Genomic DNA, 21,989 nt, shown 5'->3' with positions numbered 1-21,989 from the left:
TCGGCTTGCTTGCGTGTAATAGAAATAGAAATGTAATCTATAAATATCTAACATATATAGCCAAAAATACTATACAAATATATTCCATATAAAATCATATTATCTTAAGTAACCTATACCTAAATTAGGATCCATACATGGCCTTAACGTAAAACACTGGGGACAACAGAATATTGATTTGAAGACTGAAGAGGTAAACTTGATGTTTCAGTTTGTGAAGGGATCAGGCTGAACTCTAAAATATGAGGCTTAAACTCATCTGAAACTAAAATTATGAACCGTCTCCAAACCGTCCTGGAGCATCTAGCTAGCTATTCTTAAGCGTCATGAGCCTCCCGTTGTTCACGAAGCATGGATCTAACACACTATACACAGGTGAGGCTAAGCAGGCATGTATGCGCTAATCTGCGGTCATTTCCCTAATGCTAGAAAAAAAAAACAACGTACATGGAAGAAGCGAAGCAGAGTACCCCGTTCCAACTCTATACAAATTCACCGTAAACACAAAAAAAAAATCCAAAACATAACATAACATAAATATTTCAACCCAGGCCAATAACATGATTTCGTACAACAAAGTGAATATATGCGTCATTTCTATATACACCATTCATATTGCATTGAGATGTGTGCTACACCATCTAGTCTTTAAATAAAATCCAAAGTACTAGATGGTGTGCCACACACTCCAATACATGATGTTGTATTGTAGTTTTTATTCTCTACTTGTGGTTGTGGATGACATTATAGATGAGAACAAGAACATGTATGCCTACCTTAAAGGGCACGGGAGTAGGCGGCGGTGGCGCCCACGACGACGACGGCAGGAGCCCTTGAGGCTGATGTGAATGGAGAGTGGAGACGCTGCCGTCGGGCTTGAAGAGGACGTAGTGTCGCTCGGAGGTCGGGCCTGCAGCCTGCAGGGCGTCCCCTTGCGCAGGAACAGCCGCTTCCGAAGGTTGCGGTTGTACGTGCGGTGTTCCCCATGTTGGCGCCGGCCTCCGTGGCGTCGCCGGTGGAGGCCCATCCCGTCTCCGCCACGCGCACCTCCATGCCCGAGTAGCCCGCGGCCTCGAGCGCAAAGTAGGCGGCGTCCAGCTGGGCGTCGGACATGCTGGCCACCCGGTCTTGGGGTCGACGATGACGGCGAGCGCGTGTAGTTGACGTCGATGTGCAACTGCTCGCTCATGTAGGCGAGGAACGGGTAGGCGTTGACGTAGAAGGGCGCGCCGGTCTTGGAAAAGAAGCCGATCAGCGGGCGGAGGTACACAGTCGTCACAGAAGATGCAGGCGGAGGGAGGGTGTGTAGGAGTTGGCGAAGACGGCCTCCGAGTCCGGCGTGGAGAGCTCGATCGTGGCGTCCCGCCGGAGCATCCTGAGCGCGTCGACGAGGGGTAACATTGAGCGTTGTTGAGGATGGCGCCGACGAGCGCCTCGGCGAGCCCGGCGTCCTGCCCGCCCAGCACCTCGTTGCCCACGGCGATGCCGACGATGCGCGTGGACGGGTAGTACGTACGGATGCACGTTCTCGTTCAGCCAGTCGCCAGTCCATCTGTCCATGGCCTTGGCCGGGTTGGCGGCCATGTGTCCTTGAGCAACTCGTTGGGGATGGCCACCACGACTCCACGAGGTTGAGGCCCGCGCGTGCCCGTGCGACGGAACGCGTCCACCACCTTGTGCTCGGCGTCGTAGATGTTCACGCAGCGGATGCGGATCCGGGCCAGCTTGAGCAGCCGCACCATCACCATCATTCGTTTCTGATGGATGATGGGCTCTCTGTCCACCTATAAAAGGTACTAAAAGCAACTTCAATAGTTCTCTGAGGAAGTGTTTGGTTTGCGAAATCGCTCCATTTAAAATGAGATGGTGTATTATGAGTTTATTCCTCAAATTTGGTGTAATGATCTTATTTCTCATATTAGTACTAACTAAATAATTATGAGGAATAAGGTGACGATGGATCAACTTATTCCATTCCACAAACCAAACGAAAAAAGAGTAAGAAATGAGAAGATGATAGACTAGTTCATTCGTCAAACCAAACACTATAAATGACTCTCTAAAAGTCTAAATCAATAATTTAGATAGTTAGCACAAAAACTTCTCTCCAACAACTCTCTAAATTAACTTCCTAAATTTAGTCACTTTTCATATAACCCTATTTCGTCCCTACATTTGACAGCACTTTAGCAAATTCCAAAAAAAACATGCACAAATGTTTTCGAATTTGTTGCTTTTTGACAGTGTACATTCACTTTTTTGTTTTATGTTCAAGGGTTGCTAATTTAATCGTTTACTAGGTATATGTCCGTGCGTTGCTACGAAATCAATGTGATAAAATACATTAATATATAAAAACTCTAATTGTTATTCTACACTTTTATTGGCATCACTAAAATAGATGTTTGCACAAGCAATGACTGTGCATTGCAACGACATAATGACAGAGACGACGCTTTCTGAATGTTATGCAGACGCAACGATCGTTCCCGGATCACGCGGTCGTGGCAAAAATATCTCACAGTTTACTGTCGAGCATAGACTTTCAAGACCATAGTCATCTTTTGTGAAATGTGCCAACATCTGATCAATGAAACCAAAAGGGACGTGCTTGCCTTCAACATTGATTCTGTAGCAACATCACGAGCTTTTATAAGAATCTGAACAAGAAGAGATTGTATTGAGGTTAAAACAACTCAACCTAAAAATGAATAATGCTCTGAATGACATGAACAAAAGCTATATATACATAATAATGGAAGCAAAACATAAGCAATCAGTACCTGAGGTTCACTCTATTTTGAAACAATTCTATGCATCATAGTAAGACTGAACATTGGGAAATGTACAAGGAACTTATCCTACTAACTGTACAAGAACAAAATATCAGGAAACATACTCATAGTTTTGTGGTGATTTAGATAGCAACAAAATATGTATTATTTAGCTGACAGTATGAACCAATAAACAACATTGATTCCATTTCTAACGTGTTTATCCAGCCTACACAAGAACAACTCAACTGCTTCTCCTACCAATGATTTGGAAATGCTTCCCTGTAGCTCATATCTTCATTATGAGAAACATCCCTTACAGTGGCATATGTGGCTCGAGTGTTCAGAAGCCTCTCAGCAATTCTGTCTTTGGTGGTAACTTTCTTTTTCAGCATCGATGCCAGCGTTGGTGCCTTTGCCTTACCTCGGCGTCCTCGTCGACCCTGTGCTTCTGTAGACTACTCATAGGCTGCTGCAGAATAGGAAGTTGAAGCAAGAACCGCATCTCGCAGGACATCTTCATTGTGCTGACGGATTCTTGCATGTTGTGCCCTTTCCTGTGCCTTGCGATCCATTTCTCTTTTCCGGACATTTTTAACTGATTGTCTTGCTAACTGCTCTGCAGTAATCTTGCCTAGATCACAAGTTCCAGCTATGTCACCATAATCATTATTGACACCTATCATTCTTGAAAAGGTTCCCTCCATATAATCATCATCACTGATTCCATTAAGCTCATTTGAATGTCTTCCAATGTCTAAGTGCTCAACAGGGTTTACTTCTGCATCAGAACTACCACTGTTTTGCTCAATTGAATTTCCTTCTGCATCACGTGGGACAATCGGTCCATGGAAAGGACATACCCTAAGATCCCTTCTCTGGCAAAGTCCTCCTTTTTTAGAGGGGCGTGGCATGGTAGGATCTCAACTGGGGCTTCTCTATAAATTGAGCAATGAACATTCAACTCTGCAATCTTTGCTGCAGGTATAGTGGCATCATTATCCACTCTTCCCTAATGACTCTCGACCTCAAGTCCCCTCTGGTTTACGTGTACATCCCCACTTGAGCCCCAGCGATCCAAGACAGAGCTCCATGGCAGCACAGGGGCTTCAGCGAGGAGTTTTGATTTTTCTGGATCAAGATTTCTCGTTCCATTAGCTGAAACTGGTGCCTTGCCAATGTGAGACACTCCACCAACCACCCACTTTCCGTTCTTAGTGTCCTTGCTAGTGCTCGCAACATCTAAACTGAAAGGGAAATAGGCTTTAAACCTTTTCCTAAATGATTTTGGTGGTTGAATGTCCAACACAAATAATTGGACTAACTAGTTTTCTCTAGATTGCATGTTCTACAGGTGTCAAAGATTCAACAAAAACCAATAGAAAGAACAAGACAGGGTTCAAAACAAAGGAGCAAAAAGAAACCGAAGTGCTCCCTGGTCTGGCACACCGGACTGTCCGGTGTGGCACCGGACAGTGTCCGGTGCACCACCGGACAATGTCCGGTGCACCAGGGAGGATTGCCTTCGAACTCTTCACCTTCGGGTTTCTCAGGCGCAGCCCACTATAATTCACCGGACTGTCCGGTGCTCCAGAGTGAAGCGGCTCTGAACTGGCCAGCTTCGGGAAAATGGAAGGCCGCTCCGCTAAAATTCACTGGACTGTCCGGTGTACACCGGACTGTCCGGTGCGCCAGCGGAGCAACGGCTACCTCGCGCCAACGGTCGACTCTAACAGCAAACAGTGCGCAACAGTACACGCAGCAGAAGTCAGAGCAGAAGGACAGAGGGGCACCGGACTGTCCGGTGTGCACCGGACTGTCCGGTGCCACATGAGGACAAAGCCTCCAACGGTCGACCAGCTCCAACCCCAACGGATAGGATGACGTGGCTGGCGCACCGGACACTGTCTGGTGTGCACCGGACTGTCTGGTGCGCCCATCGCTAGCAGCCTTCTCCAACGGCTACATTTTGGTTGGTGGCTATAAATACCACCCCAACCGGCCACTTCAAGGTGTGGGAGTCCAAGCAACATTCCAAGTCATCTAGTTGACATACTCAAGCCCTCCCAACCACATATATTCATTGATACATCCTATACACAAGATCTAGACCACTACAACCAACGCAAGTGCCACAAAAAAGAGAGCAAGCAATAGAGAGCTACTCATTTGAGTTTAGCACTAGTGCCTTGTGAGATTCATTGAGAGATAGTGTGTGCTACATCTTTGTGTTCATTTGCGCGTGGAGTTTTGACTCCCATTGAACTTCCTCCAAAGTGTTGGAGGCTTGTAAAAGCTAGCAAGAGACACCAAAGAGTGTGGTGGTCCTTGCGGGATCGAGAGTGATCCTTGAGAAGAAGAAGAGCTCGCCGATCCTTGTGTGATCGGTGGAGAGAGGGAAAGGGTTGAAAAAGACCCGTCCTTGAGTGGACTCCTCAACGGGGACTAGACCTTCGAGGGCCGAACCTCGGTAAAACAAATCACTCGTGTCATTTGTGTTTATTGCTTGTGATTTGTTTGTTTTTCCTTCTCTAAGTTTTCTTGCGCTATTCTTTGTCAATATCATTTGGTGTTGCTTCAAGTTAAATTCTCATTTAGTGAAGCAACACTTCGCAAGAAAGAAACTTGACTTATTGCTCTTCTCATCTAAGCCTTCTTGCTTTACTATCCATATATCTTGTAGTTATATTGATTCCACATTATTTCAAAGCAACATTCTTTACAAGCAAAGGACTTAGCTTTTATACTCCAATAATTGTTTATCTTGTTCTAACCACTAATCAAGGGATCTAGTTGGGGGATAAAGTTTTAATTTTCAGGTTTCGCCTATCCACCCCCCTCTAGGCGACTTTCAATTTGGTATCGGAGCTAGGCACTTCATCTTGAGTCTAACAACTCGAAGTGATGGCTCGTAGAAGATCCCAAAAGAACAAGAAGACTCCTCCAACGAACGCAACTCAAAAGGAGGTAACTCTTGACATATTATTTGATGATTGTTCTAATTATGATTCATGGTCTACTAGTATGATAAATGCTTTTAAAACCGTAGATCCATGATTAGAACAAATTATAGACAAGAGTATTTTTCCCTCTAGTTTTAATGAAAAAATTAATTCCGAGGAAGATCAAAGATGTTATCGCTTAAACTATCTAGCTTTTGACATCCTAGCTAATTCTCTTAGCAATGAAGATTATCGTGCCTTCATATCAAACTATGATGAATCCATTCATGATGCGCATGGTATTTGGACTAGAATTAAAACTAAATTTGATGAGTCCAAACATAATAGTTCATTTGATGCTTCTACTTCCTTTAGTTCTTGTGATACTAACCCTTGCAAGGAGGAAGAGGAAAATGAACGATGGAGACCAAACGATGAATCCACCTCTCCAAAAGGTTTGTCTTTCCATTTTGATTCCCACATGTGTTGTGTGGCTAATGAAAATGATAGCGGAAGCACAAATGAGGATGAGGAGGAAGAAATGAGCTTTGTGCAACTCTACGCTCGCCTAAGCCAAGAAGATAAGGCGGTCATGCTCAAACTTCTAGAAAGAGCGAGAGAGCAAAGCGAAGCTCGTCAAAGGCTAGAAGATATTCTCTCCATGAAAATGCTACACTTTGACGAGTTGACTAAAGAACATGAGGAGCTAAAGTGCTCTCATGTTGATTTGGTCCAAAGGTATGAAACTATTTCAATTGAGCAAGATAATGCTTTACATTGTATCGCTCAATTAGTAAATAGGAATACCTTGCTTAAGGACCAAGTAGAAAAGCTAAAAATTGAAAATCTAGCTTTTCAACAAAAATATGATATGCTTCTATGTTCTCATGAAAATCTTAGAGATGATCATATCATATTAAACATTGCTCATGAGGTTGTAATAGAAAACTTAAAATCCCAACAACCTCACTCATGCACATGTATTCAAATAGAAACTATATTACCATGTGCTAATGCTTGTTGTCCGTCGACAAGCAAATCTTCCTTTAAGCTAGAATTTGCAGGAACAAATGATGATACCTATCAAAAGCTCAAAGAAGAAAATGAGAGGCTAAAGATAAGCTTGACACAACTTAAAGGGAAGTGCATTGCTCGACCTTCTCAAGATAACCGTGATCACATGGTGAAGAAGCTTGAGACGGGAACAACCGTGGCATGCACTACATCCCTTGAAGAAAATGTCAAGGACTTGAGGATGGCCAAGAGAAAGAAACAAAAGATGAAATTCAATACCTCCTCCAAAAGCCTCAACCTCGCCTCCACAAAAGGTAACATCCAAGGTAATGATCAAGCCACACTTCACACTAAGATAAATAAAAAGTGCAGTGACTGCTTTGAAGAGGGACACTTGATTAGGTCATGTCCCTACATTAAAAATGGCTTGATTATTAACAGGGATGATAGACTTTGTTTTAAATGCTCAAAGAAGGGACACTTAGTTAAATCTTGTCCCTATTTAAAACAAAAAGGCATGATGTTAGAAAAGAAAGTTTTTACTAACCATGTAGCAAGCAACAAACAAGGAAAGAAGAAATCTTCAAAACTTGGAAAACGCCTATGCTACACATGCCGGAAGAAGGGACATCAATGCAAAGATTGTCCCATTGGTAAAAATCCCACTCCTAACTTGTCATTTGATTCATATATAACTAGGCAACCCAAGGTTGTAACTTGTGCTAGAAAGGTAACGAGTTTACCAAGCGCTAGCACAAAGGACACTTGGGTTCCTAGATCTTTGTTTACTAACCTTAACGGACCCATCAAGCGATGGGTACCAAAATGTGCTTGACAAGCTTTGTAGGAGAAGGAGATGATATGAAGCCTTGGGGTGCTTGAGGGAGTTAATTCAATTCTTATCAACTCAAGCTATCAATCTTCAAATGATCTACATATTCAAGATTGACCCAAGGTTACTTCAATTTATTGTATTCAAAACCCATATCATCTCGGGAAAGATATTGATGTTGTAGGAATTGAAGAATCATCATGTGCGGAAAATCAAGGCCTACAACATGGAGGACTGTCAAAGGATGGTAACACTTATGCTTTTAAGTGCAAGTATCTTAAATTATCATTTCTTATGTGTCTTGTGTAGTCACATAGAAAAAGGAAGCACTTAAGATGTTTTTAAATTTATGTCACCATTCTTTGAAGAAATTCCTCTCATATGGTAGATTGCATATTCTTCATTTCTATATTATGACAATCTACATGCTTTAAAATTGTTGCTTTTTCCCATGGCATGGTTTACACTAATTATTCTATTATTGCCATGTTCTAGATATAGAGAGATATTTCATGTTCTTAAAAGAATAAGGTGTCATGTAAGGAATTCAAATACTTAGGACTCTTATAAAAGAAAAATTCTCTCTATAGCTAGAAAAGTGAGACTAATGTTTTATCTAAGTAATTTAAGTAGTCTCACTTATAGAAATAAAATTCTCTTTGGAGATGCGTAATCCATCATGACAAGGAAAATCAATCCAATAATTTATGTTGTATGTCTTTTTGCTTAAATTGGATATGATTCTTCTACATTTATCGCTTTCCATATCATGAATTAGATTTATTCCCATGATCTTAAAGGATTGGTTATGCTTGTTTTATGAGTTAAAATTGGCATAACATCTTCTATGGATAATCTAGTTCATGCTATATAGTTTCCATGCTTTTAGTAATCTAGTTTTTCATTCCTTATCAAAATGATTTCAAAAAGGGAAACTAGTGCTTGTGTTGCCATTAACCTTTCGCTTGAGCTTACTTATGAAAATCAACAAGAGAGTATGTGCAAGTTTAATGACACAAGCCTCAAAGGGTTGATCTTCACCCATAGGAAGAAAGGTAAAAGCAAAGGTATAGGAACTCATATCCTTAACCAAATGTGGTTCCCATCAATGACTGTTTACTATAATTATATCTTTGTGAAGAAATAGATTCTTTATTGAATTTAAATTGGCTAAGACGTGCATTCAACCTCAATCTCATTAATGCACTTGTCCATTAGAATCTATTTCATACCTTTGCTATAAATGTTCTCATATTGACTTGTTTTTAAAGTAATGATTAATAAACTCAATATGAAGAAGTAAATTCCTATGATTGATCAAATGGTTAAATAATGCATATTCCTCTTTTCCTATGATGTGCACTAATGCTAGGGATTTTACTTCATGTCTGTGTGACTTATGGATGATGAATTGTTCATATTTATTTTCTAAAAGAAATCATCATTCATCATATACTCCCTTGCGCTATTGACATCACTCTTGAGTATTTTCAATAAGTTTGGAAGGAAAAAGAGACAACTACAAAGGGAGGACACTCAAATGAAAAAGTAAGAACATCAAGAACAACAACACCTACTTGGACAATAAGGTCTTCACAACAATCAATGGTGTGGTTGTAAGCATTCTAAATCTTTTTCATTGTGAAAATACAAGGCTTAAGTTGTTTATTGCAAATTTTATAAGCCTTGATCAAGATGTATAATGGGTCTACCTTTTTGTCTTTAAAAGTGAATGCATCGAAATCAATTCCTTCCATTACTTGATGCATATCTTTAGGGGGGTCCATTCTTACATTTTGATTATGTTGAGACTGTTGCTTTATCTTAGTAATTTCATATAGTCTCTTGCATGAGAACAATGTTTCTCATATAGTATGCTAATACTCATCAATCCAACTTGTTAAAATAATGTCGCGTTTATCAAGGTTTGTTGTTTTCATCGCTAAATTAGCATGCTTGCTAGATTCTCCTATAATAAGCTTATTTGTTAATCTAATGCTCATATTGTTCTTTTGATCACATCTGGTATTTGTTTGATCATTGAATAACTTCTATTAACACTTATACTTCTTAGTGCCTCATATAAAATCAATCAATATCTCTTGATGTGCACTAAGTTGAAAGGAGAATTCATGTTGCCTTTATACAATTTGTGATCCATTTAATTTAATCTAACATTAACTTGGAAAATGATCACTAGTTGTAGAGCTCTCTCTTGTGCAAAATATTTCCATATATTATCTTGAGTATAGGTCTTAAGCAACTAAGACTAAGGACAATGCACAATGAAGATAGCGTCTCTATGTGAAGGTACAAAAGGGTGAAACTACTTCATTTCATTCAAACTTATACCTAAATCTTCCTTTTCTATACTTTCTTTACATATCTTGTATAAAAGGAAGAGAAAGCATGGCCATGCATTTTTCCCTGCTTCATACCTAGTTTAATCTCTCAAACATTTCATTCCTGCATTTATGCATCTTTGTTAAAACTGGATGAAGTAATCTTATTATCAAAGAGCTTAAAGCTTAACCTTGTAACGAGGATAAGATGCCTTTGTTCCAAAGGTGGATGGTCCTTAAGCCTCTTTGAAATCCTTAAGGGAAAATGCTTAAGTTTTTTTTAACATGCTTTCATAAGTGCATAATCTGTCATAAGCATCACACCTATACTATGACACAATGCACTTCACTTTCTCTATGATATAGATTTGTTCTCATTAAACTAATTATGTGCACTTGGCATTTAAGGCCAAAATATGTATTCCTCTCAAGGCACATATTTAGGGGGAGAAATCTATATTATATAGAACTATGATCATGCTTAATTGACATATCTTTTGATCATATCTCTTTCATTTTGGTACAAATGCATATATCTTATTATTCTCGTACCATGACTACGACTAATATGTTTCCAAGTATATTTCTATACTAAGTCGTAGATTAAAAGGGAAATTGAGTCTTCGGCGAAGACAAGGCTTCCACTCAACTCTATCGGTACCATTTATCCTTCGCCATCACTCCACACTAGCTCTCCACATTGGTATAATCTTTCACTCATATATTATTTGCCAAAGGGGGAGACAACTTATAGAAAGGGCTTATATTTCACTCAAAGTATCCGTTTTTGGCGATTCATGCCAAAGGGGGAGAAAGTATTAGCCCAAAGCAAAAGGACCGCACCACCACCAATTTTCAAAATTTAAAAGGTCTTGAAATGATGAATTTTCAATTGGTATAGTCTTTCAATTTGGTTTTAAAGAAGTATTTTCAAATTGGTATCTTACTTGTGATATAATTTCAAATTGATATACCCTCTTCAAAATTAATATCAAAACCCTCTTGAACACTAAGAGGAGGATTTCATTAAGGGGGAGTTTTGTTTAAGTCAAAGGAAAAGCATTTGAAACGGGGGGAGAAAATCTCAAATCTTGTAAATGCTTCTCAAAATTCTTATTCATCTACCTTTGACTATTTGCAAAAGACTTTGAAAAGAATTTCCAAAACGTTTGCAAAAACAAAACATGTGGTGCAAGCATGGTCCAAAATGTCAAAAATATAAAGAAACCATTCATGCATATCTTATGAAATCAATATTGGTTTAATTCCAAGCAATCTTTGCACTTACCTTAGGCAAACTAGTTCAATTATGCTCTTATATATGTGCTTTGGTTTGTGTTGGCATCAATCACCAAAAAGGGGGAGATTGAAAGGAATAGGCTTTAAACCTTTTCCTAAATGATTTTGGTGGTTGAATGTCCAACACAAATAATTGGACTAACTAGTTTTCTCTAGATTGCATGTTCTACAGGTGTCAAAGATTCAACAAAAACCAATAGAAAGAACAAGACAGGGTTCAAAACAAAGGAGCAAAAAGAAACTGAAGTGCTCCCTGGTCTGGCACACCGGACTGTCCGGTGTGGCACCGGACAGTGTACGGTGCACCACCGGACAATGTCCGGTGCACCAGGGAGGATTGCCTTCGAACTCTTTACCTTCGGGTTTCTCAGGCGCAGCCCACTATAATTCACCGGACTGTCCGGTGCACCACCGGACAATGTCCGGTGCTCTAGAGTGAAGCGGCTCTGAACTGGCCAGCTTCGGGAAAATGGAAGGCCGCTCCGCTAAAATTCACCGGACTGTCCGGTGCGCCAGCGGAGCAACGACTACCTCGCGCCAACGGTCGACTCTGACAGCAAACAGTGTGCAACAGTACACGCAGCAGAAGTCAGAGCAGAAGGACAGAGGGGCACCGGACTGTCCGGTGTGCACCGGACTGTCCGGTGCCACATGAGGACAAAGCCTCCAACGATCGACCAGCTCCAACCCCAACGGATAGGATGACGTGGCTGGCGCACCGGACACTGTCCGGTGCGCCCATCGCCAGCAGCCTTCTCCAACGGCTACATTTTGGTTGGTGGCTATAAATACCACCCCAACCGGCCACTTCAAGGTGTGGGAGTCCAAGCAACATTCCAAGTCATCTAGTCGACATACTCAAGCCCTCCCAACCACATATATTCATTGATACATCCTATACACAAGATCTAGACCACTACAACCAACACAAGTGCCACAAAAGAGAGAGCAAGCAATAGAGAGCTACTCATTTGAGTTTAGCACTAGTGCCTTGTGAGATTCATTGAGAGATAGTGTGTGCTACATCTTTGTGTTCATTTGCGCGTGGAGTTTTGACTCCCATTGAACTTCCTCCAAAGTGTTGGAGGCTTGTAAAAGCTAGCAAGAGACACCAAAGAGTGTGGTGGTCCTTGCGGGATCGAGAGTGATCCTTGAGAAGAAGAAGAGCTCGCCGATCCTTGTGTGATCGGTGGAGAGAGGGAAAGGGTTGAAAAAGACCCGTCCTTGAGTGGACTCCTCAACGGGGACTAGGCCTTCGAGGGCCGAACCTCGGTAAAACAAATCACCCGTGTCATTTGTGTTTATTGCTTGTGATTTGTTTGTTTTTCCTTCTCTAAGTTTTCTTGCGCTATTCTTTGTCAATATCATTTGGTGTTGCTTCAAGTTAAATTCTCATTTAGTGAAGCAACACTTCGCAAGAAAGAAACTTAACTTATTGCTCTTCTCATCTAAGCCTTCTTGCTTTACTATCCATATATCTTGTAGTTATATTGATTCCGCATTATTTCAAAGCAACATTCTTTACAAGCAAAGGACTTAGCTTTTATACTCCAATAATTGTTTATCTTGTTCTAACCACTAATCAAGGGATCTAGTTGGGGGATAAAGTTTTAATTTTCAGGTTTCGCCTATCCACCCCCCCCTCTAGACGACTTTCATAAACTGCCCTGGACTCTGGCACGATTTGGTGCCTATATGTTTCCCTCCACCCAGAACTCATTGTCCTCTTCCTCCTGGTCACCCTACCGCATATGAAAATTATCAAGGTCAAGACCAAGCTCACTACAATGATCTCTCACAAGCACAGTTATCCACTCCTGTACTGTGACCAAATGATTTGACACAAGCAATCGATGTGCTTCCCTCAGTGCATCAAAAACCGCCTCATTCTCCTGAGTCTCAGGCACCCACTCCCCAGCCATCAATGATGCTGTTCTAATGCTCCGCATTAACAAGGATGCAATCTCCTCCTCGTCATCCACATAATAACCCTCAACTTTCTTATGTTCAGCACAGATGATCTCCAATCCATTGCGAATCTCATCAATCGTGGACCGAATCTCCGCCTTGATTGACGCAAGGTTTTCACGCAACTGCTCAACCTTGCCAGCATAGATCTCCTGCATCCGAGTCTCATGAGCTGCACGAGCATCAACGGTGGCCCGCAGACCAGAGAACTGGACGCGCGCGGACTCCTTGAGGTACTCAACGGCCAGGCGGAGTTGGCGGTAGTGCGCACCAAAGAGATGGTGCCAACGCTCGAGCGCCTGGACGGTGGCCTTCCGGAGTAAGGCAGCGGACGTGGTCGGCGGCGGGAGGGGGTTTGCTCGGCGGAACCCGATGGCGAGCGGGAGGAAGCCGTCGAGCGAGTCAGCAAGGAGGGAGCGGAAGAGCTTGGAGCGCATGAAGAGCTCGTCGGCGATGCTGAAGGCGAGGAGCTGCACCTGCAGTGAGAAGGGAGGGGATCAGAGCGTTAGGGTTCAATGAAATTGGGGGATTGGAGCAGGGGAAGAGGCTTACACACGTGGGAGTGGGGCTTGGACATGAGGGACAGGATGAGGCGGAACGCGTCCCGGATGGCGGCATCGGAGGCACGGGCCGAATATTTTATGGCACGGAGGAGCACCGGGTCGACGGCGTGCGCCGTGGTGGAGGTGGCGCACTCGATTAGGGACGCGATGGAGGAATCCGCCGCTGCCGAGGGAGATTTAGAGCAAAATCATCACCTCCTCATCCTCCCATTCACCATCCTCGCCATCTTGTTCATCCCCTTCCTCTCCATCACCCTCTTCCCCCCCCCTCCGAGGGAGACACCTCTCCCCATCCTTCTCGCTCATCCCCCTTCTCGTTGTCCTCCTCATCGTCCTCATCGTCATCCATCTCCAAACGCTCGTTGCCCTCAGCGTCGGCGCCATCGAGATGCTTCAAGCTGGGAATCAGCGCGAAGACCTTCTACATGTACCCCTTGACTTTGGTGACGGGGCACTGGTACAGGTCGAGCAACTCGACTCCAACCCTGGTGAGTGGCGCGAGCTCCTCGACTTCGGCAAACGAGTTGTTACCTAGATCGTGGTGGCGCAGCGTGGCACCGCAGGCCTCTGCGACAGCGGCGAGCGCAGCGGGCCCCGAGAGACGGTTGTCGGGGAAGGAGAGGCGCCATAGCGTCGGGAGGCAGGGCAGGCCCATGAGAGAGGAGAGGGCAGCCCCCGTGACGGAGAACTCCTGGAGGGAAGCGGCGAAGCGTCCGATGAGTGCGGCGGAGAGGAGGCGGCCCGTGGAGGACTTGACGGCGGCGTCGAGAGTGAGGATCTTGGGTGCGGAGGTGGCCTTGGTGGCGGCGGAGATGGCGCGGTCCCACGTCGCGTCGTCCTCGGCGGCGGCGGCCATCGCTGCTGTAGAGGGGTAGGATGTCGGGCGCGGGAGCGATGATGGCGGGGCGTCGACGGAGAATTTCCTAGGATTGCGCTAGGGATCACCGCGCCGATGGAAGGTATGCCATGCGCGAGGATGTCGGGGGCGGGCAGAACAGCCGGGGTGTGGACACCTATATTAGACTCTCCACAAAATTTAGCATTTGGCAGATTCTAGTGTATATGTCATTTATGTAAGAACGTGTCCAGGTTATGCGATATAGACATTCAATTTTATTCTCATCTTTGACTAGAATAGAGAATAGATATACTTTCGTGTCCAATTAAAACTGTTGGAGGATAGAATTGAAAATCTCTTTTAAGATTTGACGTACAAAAAATATTATGGGTCTATTTTAATACACAATGTAAAATAATACTGATACATTGGTCAATATCGTGTTCGCAAAAAGATTTAAATTTAATTTACTAACTAAATATAAGGAATGGTTGGAGATCAAAGTTTTTTACTCTTAAATCTTATTTACAAACTCCCTAAACTAGAATTTAAGGAGCTACTTTTTAAAGAACTACCGGAGTTTATCTTGGAGTTTATTTAAGTCCCCGTTTGGTTTGAGGTGAACTCTAGTCACTTTTAGTCCCTGAAAAAGCAAACAAGGTGACTAAAGTGTGATGACTAAATTTTAGTTCTATAGTCAACAGGAGATGACTAAAAGGGACTAAAATGAGATTTTTACCTCACTTGTCCTCTTCTCTTTTTACGTGCAGCAGGCAGCCACTAATTAATAGGAGTAATGCAATCATTATTCATATTAATTAATGCTCTTTAGTTAGATTTAGTCAATGAAATCAAATAAGTTACTTTAATGACTAAACTTTAGTGAGGCGACTAAAGGAACCAAACATAGCCTAACTCCTTCCCCGATAGACACAAACACTCTTCTTCTCTTGCACTGCTCTATGCTACTCCCATCTTTGTTTCTACCCACATAGAAAGTAGAGTAAGCAAGCCTCTAAAACCATCGACCCTTACAATCGTGTTCAGGATACCGTTTAGGTTTTTGGGAAGCGCTCGTTGCAACTACTTCATCTACTTTTGAGTGGTGTTCATGGACTGCGCTGCAGCGACATCTTCACTACATCACCACTATTCAACCATGTTGAATGGTTGTAGTACAATCATGTCAACTGATCCGCAGAACAACGTCTCCAATACCCTTGGCATGAGCCTCGCTATAGAGTATACCTTTCACGGAAAAGTTTCTCTGGTCACTGGTTCTGCTATGCTATAGGGTATATCTTCGTTCCTTTCTTATTTCTTTTTTTCTAGTTCTTGCATGCGAGTTCTTCTTTCAGATGGACTCTAAATTAATCACATATGAAATAGCATTGTTACTTTTAATCACATATGTCATTCTAATTCATGTTACTTTATAGATGAATTTGTACCTAAAATTTCTACCAAATTCATCAGCTTTGTAATCCAATCTTGATGACAGAAGGTCTTAGGTAGCATTTGGTATTCTAGCCCTTTTTCCATGAGACCACGAGATTCTTTTTAAGGCTAAAAGCAAACAGTATATATGGAGAAACAAACGGAAAAGGGAACACTGAAAAGACAGCGAGATTGGAACGACGGGTAACTAACCAGCTCCGGCCCAAACACAGCCACGAGCACCTACACCCCCCCGCTGTCACCTCTCCTTCCATCGCCACAGGCGGCCCTTCTCCGCGGAAGCCGGCGGGCCGCCGCCTCCCTTACCCCTCTCGCTGTGCTCCTCCGCACCGTCATTCCCTAGCATTCCCCACGGGCGAGGTAAAGAAACATTCTCCCACCCCCTCCAGCCCCATAGGTGCCACCGGGATTTCTCTTGCGGTTGCTTGGCCCAGATCTGCGGCGCATTCGGCGTTTCTGATCTCGCGTGCACCTCGTTTCCCTCGGCGGTGGATCAGTGGCGGCTTGGTCGAGATGGGCGATGCGGTTGATGACATCATCTGTGCAACGGATGCGGCGGTCGCCGTCGAGGATGCGGCCAGTGGGAAGCCCGCAATGCTCTCTAGCTTAGGGGGGCAGGGTGAGGAAGAGCATGAGGAGAAGGACAATGAGGACAAGTCAGGCGAGAGCGAGGTGATCAACCCGCCAGAAGACGCTGGCGGGGAGGCCACCTCACCCCTGGAAGGGTTGAAGCCTCGCCTTTCCAAGGTGAGCTCTTGGCGGTGATGTCATGTAACGCTTTTTGTGGCTATCTTCTGCGTATTGGTAGGAAATGAATCAAATGATACCATCTGCAGTTGTGCTGATTGTCATTTCATTCATAATGCAACTTTAGGGGAATCAAAGCCATGGACCTAATGCTGTCAAATCAAAGAGCCCAACGAGTGGAGACGAAGGTCAGACGAGGAAAAAGGCTCCCAATTCTTCTCTTCCTAAGGCACCCATTGTCCAGGTGTCCCATGGTGACGCTGGTGTCGGCAGTAATGTAAGCAGCTCTAGTTCTACATTATGATGCACTATGTTTCAATATCTTTACTGGTCAGCGAAAGAGCCTGTAGCCTAGTGGTTGCAAGCGCTTTAGTATCATCTCCAGGCCCTGGATTTGACTCCTTGCGTGGATTTCTAGAATCAGCTTACTGCCCAATCCAGTAGGATCTTATTTGACTTGTTTCACTTTTATCAGAAAGATGGCAAGAATGAGTCTCGCTCATCTTCCGTGGATGCAACATTGCTGGATGACTCCAAGTAAATTGCTTCTTTCCTTTCTATTAAGATCAGAATATATCAGGAAAAATAATGTAGTAATAGACTAATAGCGTATTAGCATATACCAAATGAATATGTTCACTATGAATTGGTACTGATGAACTCTTCCAGAGACATCCTGAGTCCCCAGTAGGAATAGTATGTGCACACCTAGGGGTGTTCTACAGTGTGTCCATGCTACGCATCTGCGATATGTGCATAAATTGGTGTGCTGCATGTAAAAAAAGAAACCATGCTAAAAAAAGTCATTTTATAGCTTCAGATATAGCATAAATATATCCATACGGTATCCTATATACATTCTGGTGCATCATGAACTGGATATAAAATTATATAATATAGCTATATATTTAAAGAGTCACTTATGCTATTTATATTTAATTCAAATCCAGGGAGAAAAGGAAAACTCAAAAGCCATTAGCACAGCTCTTTTCCATCAAAAGTGACGAAGAACAGTCAAATGGTGAGAGTGCAAAGCCTCGAAAAGTTGGCAGCATTCCATCATATGGTTTCACCTTCAAGTGTGATGAGAGATCTGAAAAAAGAAGAGAGGTAACACCGGTTTTAGCTGTTTTGTTTGCTGACTGCCTTTTCAAATATGTATGTTGCCAATTTTCTTTACCCAATTCCGCAATCAAACAGTTCTATTCGAAGCTTGAGGAGAAGATTCATGCAAGAGAGTTAGAAATAAGCAATTTGCAAGCGAAATCAAAGGTACCCTTATTTGCCCTTCTTTTGGAAAATGATGCCTTCCAACGATGCATCCTTTATGTTGCTCACTGATATATTTCGGTAAAATGCACAGGAAACTGAAGAAGCAGAACTCAAAATGCTGAGAAAGAGTTTGAACTTCAAGGCAACACCAATGCCAAGCTTCTATAAGGAACCAACTCCTGTCAAGGTTGAATTGAAAAAGGTAACTTAGTGATTATGGCTCATGACTAGCTACAGTATCTTATACTTTGAGTGAACTCATGACTGATGTCCCTTATGAGCATGTGTGGAATGACCACTCAGTGTAAATTCCATCAGTTTTAGTCACCCATAGCCTTTCTTGTCTTTTCAGAATATATATTTCACACAATCATTTTAAAAGAGAAGGAGATGAAGTTGAAACTACCATATAGTTTAACTGGAACCTGGAAGCCTTATTTTTTCTGACATAAAAACTTGTTATCTGAGTGGAGATGGTAACCACTGTCGGTATTGTGTTTTTATCTATTTATGACTTTCCTGCTGCAGTGATTTCATGTGTACCCCAGCCTAAATTTCGCTCCCACGGTGAGTCAAACTCAGGATTTGAGGAGTGCTAATCATACCACCTAAGACCTAACCAACTCAGCTAGAGGTTCTTTCGCTTCCAGTTGGAACATGCTACTCAAATAAAGTTAATCTCTTTACCTGTTAACTGAAATTCGATAATTGTTTAGCGACTAGTGGCTTTCCTACTTTAAGTCCTTGTTTCTTTGGCATCGATCAGCTTTTCTGTCATCATTCTTTGGTGCTTTGCTGATATGATTGCTTAGTCCCAATATTGTATTTATAATTGGTCGAGCACATGACACTGCACCAGAAAACCTTGTCAAAAAATGGACGAGGAGCCAAATTATGCATACCATCAACACTCAGCAACTACCAGGCTTGCAGGACAGACGAGATATTCGAATGTATCTTACTAATTTAGTTATGATATGTGCAGTAGAAGCTAACGGGCCTGCTACCTGACTGGTTAGCAAGGCTCAAGTAGCACCCGACATCCTGTGTTTGGCCCCCTTTGTCGGCTGTGGTTCTGAGTTATAGGTGTAACCGCCATATTTGCTTTCAGATAGATGCACATGTATTTTTGACGAGTAGAAGACGTATTTCTTTTGTCTACATGCACATATACTGCTGGACAAATATGGGGTTTCTATTTCAAACAAACCTGATGTGTTTCAGCGTTGATATTTGTTGCAGATCCCCCCAACAAGAGCCAAATCGCCAAAGTTTGGTCGTTCTAAAAACAAGTCCACACCAGAGACTGAAGAAAATGCTACCGCGGACCAGCCTGCCCACCTGAGCCTCGAGGAGAATGTTTCTCAAACCGGTGTGAAAAAACCAACCCCGTTGAATCCAGCAAAGAAGCCCCAGAGGAAGTCACTCCCCAGACTGCCATCTGAAGAAACCGGTCCGCTTGATGCCACCTCAAGGCAACTTATAAAGAGCGCCAAGCTGGATGCAGTTAGTGCTCCGGAGACAGGATCAGCTACAGGACAGGCACAACTACAAGGAAGTCAGACGGAAACAGATTCTGGTCAGGGGCCAGTTGAAGCTGGAGCTAATCCTGATGAACAAGACGCCAGCGAACAGAGTGTTGTTTAGTGAAGATCACGATGACCAAACCAGCTGATTTGTGATGTGCATGGTGTTCCTCGGCTTTGTATAATATATTGTGCTTGCCTGCTAGAGTAACCTGTAGTCTGTATTATGTTATGTGATATATACTACTACTCCTGGTTTATTTTCCTGGAATTGAGCCGTATGTTGCTTATCAATCTAGATAGCTTTTGTTCATATTCTACAGATATATATATATCCAAATTGTCCCGAGTCATTTGCAGTTGGTGGCAAGTGCGTTCATCCTAAATCCTAATTGCAGTGCCTGCAGATGGTAACGTCCAAATTCCGCGGCCTTGTTTAGGGGCCGTTCGGTTACTACGGAATGGAGGCCCGGAACAATTCCTATCTGAATTGTTTCTCTAATTTATATAGGTTTTGATTAGCTGGAATAAATCCGGGTGTAATCCTGTGCAAACGAACGGGGCCTTAACGGTATTCTATTTCGGTATCCAGGGTTCTAGGCCATAGCAAGAGAATACTGAACTTATGGTCGTGCGCCAACCTTTTTTTCCTTTTTGCCTGTGTACTTGAAAGACATGAGACATCATACATTAGAACATGTGCCTCCTATCCAAATCTACCTTTTGGTTTCAGAATTAGCCCCTTCTGTGAAGAAGAATATCCCCTGATCTACTTAGGATTGGCATCCTATTGAACTACTCACCGGATTTCAGACTGAATGTCTAGCTCGAGGAAAACCCATCTTCTAGAAAATGCTGATCAATTATTGCAGGAGTTTTCTTTTCCTCCAACAGGCGAGCACATTAATTATTGTCCAATTGATAATTTGAACTTCGATTGTGTATACCGTATATTTGAACTTTGGTGGTAGATAGATCGTGTTTCTTTCGATGTAACGAGATCCACACGGATTTGCACCATACGTGCTTTCATGGATTAGACGAATTTCTTCTGGAGAGTCTCAAACTTGGTAGTAAGATATAGCATTGACGGCATCTTGAAGGACTTTCTCGGTCATCGACAAAAGAAGGCCACTCAACAGTGTCTTGATCATACCAGCGACAATACACTGGATTAGAGACTTTAGCAGCATCTGTGGCCATTGATGCAGCGATCTTCTCAAGCGTGGCATCCATCAAGGTATCCCAAAAACTTTGAGCTTCAAAGGTACAGAAGGAGCTGAGCACGCCATAGGAAGAATTTGGATTTGGTCAGTTGAATCGTGATGACTATAGGGAGATGGAGATGCCATGTTAAAAAAGATCATCACTACCTCCCCCCACACATCTGACGAATGCCATACAAAAATCCTCATGAAACCCGCCCGAGTCGCTCCTTGAGATTAACTAGAACCACATTTGAAATAATTTGTCTCCTACACATATGATAAGCATTGTACGAAAATCCTCGCGAGACCCACCCGAGATTCACTCTTTGAAATAAACTAAAGCCGTATTTTAAAATTAAGAGAATCACTACGAAACACCTATTTTGAAACCATTTGAAAATAGAGCCGTATTTTATTTTAAATCTCTTTAAAATAAAGCCGTTTCACTACGAAACACCTATTTTGAAACCATTTGACTAGTGATCCAGATTCTTTTTAAAATAAAAGAGAATCACTAGGAAACATCTATTCAATGCTTCTCATTCCTAATTCAAATTAAGAAAATAAACACCTATTTAGATTATTTTAATTCATAGTTCAAAATAGAAAAAAAAATTAGGATTTGTTCGGTTATTTCTATCCCTGGATTGGATGGGATTAGAAAAAATTATGAAATGTTGTGATTTGTTTGGGATTGAAACTCACTCAATTCCAGACAATCCACATGAATTAAGAGTAAAACGAACAAACCCTTACAAATTTGGATTGAACCCAGGCCATCCACAATCTAAAAAGAAAAAAAAACTTCACCTCACGAGCATCCCACGAGGGTTATGCGAAAATCCTCCTCAAACTCATCCAAGAATCGCTCCTTAAACTAGCATTACTACAAAACTTGTTTAGATTATTCTCATTGCTAGTTCAAAAGTCAAAATAGACTAGAATTACTGCAAAACACGTATTTAGGTTATTCTCGTTCGAATATCAAAATAGAGAAACATTTCTAAGGACTTATTTGAGAACAAAAGTAATGGGGGAACCAAAATTACTTAGCTCTGATTCGGTGACCAGGGAATTCTTCCCTAGGGCTAGATATAAAGTCAATTTGGCTTGGCTCGGCTCGATCGAGTTCGAGAGCCAGCTCGACTTAGCTTACGAGTTTGACCTGGTTCGTTTGGCTCGCGAGCCACGGTAAAAAAACTGACT

The 21,989-nt window shown here is 42.6% G+C and overlaps 1 protein-coding gene and 3 pseudogenes across 2 annotated transcripts; 1 reads left to right on the top strand and 3 right to left on the bottom strand.

Moving 5' to 3' along the window:
* Positions 1-257: 257 nt before the first annotated feature.
* Positions 258-1,748, bottom strand: LOC103655996 (glucan endo-1,3-beta-glucosidase 14-like; annotated as a pseudogene).
* Positions 1,749-3,031: 1,283 nt separating this feature from the next.
* On the bottom strand, positions 3,032-13,763 carry LOC103655995 (UV-stimulated scaffold protein A homolog; annotated as a pseudogene).
* A 148-nt stretch (positions 13,764-13,911) lies between these two features.
* Positions 13,912-14,590, bottom strand: LOC103655994 (acidic leucine-rich nuclear phosphoprotein 32-related protein 2-like; annotated as a pseudogene).
* A 1,598-nt stretch (positions 14,591-16,188) lies between these two features.
* On the top strand, positions 16,189-19,928 carry LOC100282106 (seed specific protein1). Of its 2 annotated transcripts, XM_008679011.2 has the most exons (8): positions 16,189-16,390; positions 16,528-16,777; positions 16,905-17,054; positions 17,253-17,314; positions 17,728-17,887; positions 17,978-18,049; positions 18,141-18,251; positions 19,292-19,928. In XM_008679011.2, the coding sequence occupies exons 2-8, from the start codon at positions 16,544-16,546 to the stop codon at positions 19,694-19,696; spliced, it is 1,194 nt and encodes a 397-aa protein (XP_008677233.1). In that variant the 5' UTR covers positions 16,189-16,390; positions 16,528-16,543; the 3' UTR covers positions 19,697-19,928.
* Positions 19,929-21,989: the final 2,061 nt, after the last annotated feature.

The sequence above is a fragment of the Zea mays genome, chromosome 4 (genome assembly GCF_902167145.1).
Source record: "Zea mays cultivar B73 chromosome 4, Zm-B73-REFERENCE-NAM-5.0, whole genome shotgun sequence".
Lineage (NCBI taxonomy): Eukaryota > Viridiplantae > Streptophyta > Magnoliopsida > Poales > Poaceae > Zea > Zea mays.
The sequence above is the reverse complement of the archived record's forward strand: the minus strand, read 5'-3'. Positions and strand labels throughout refer to the sequence as shown.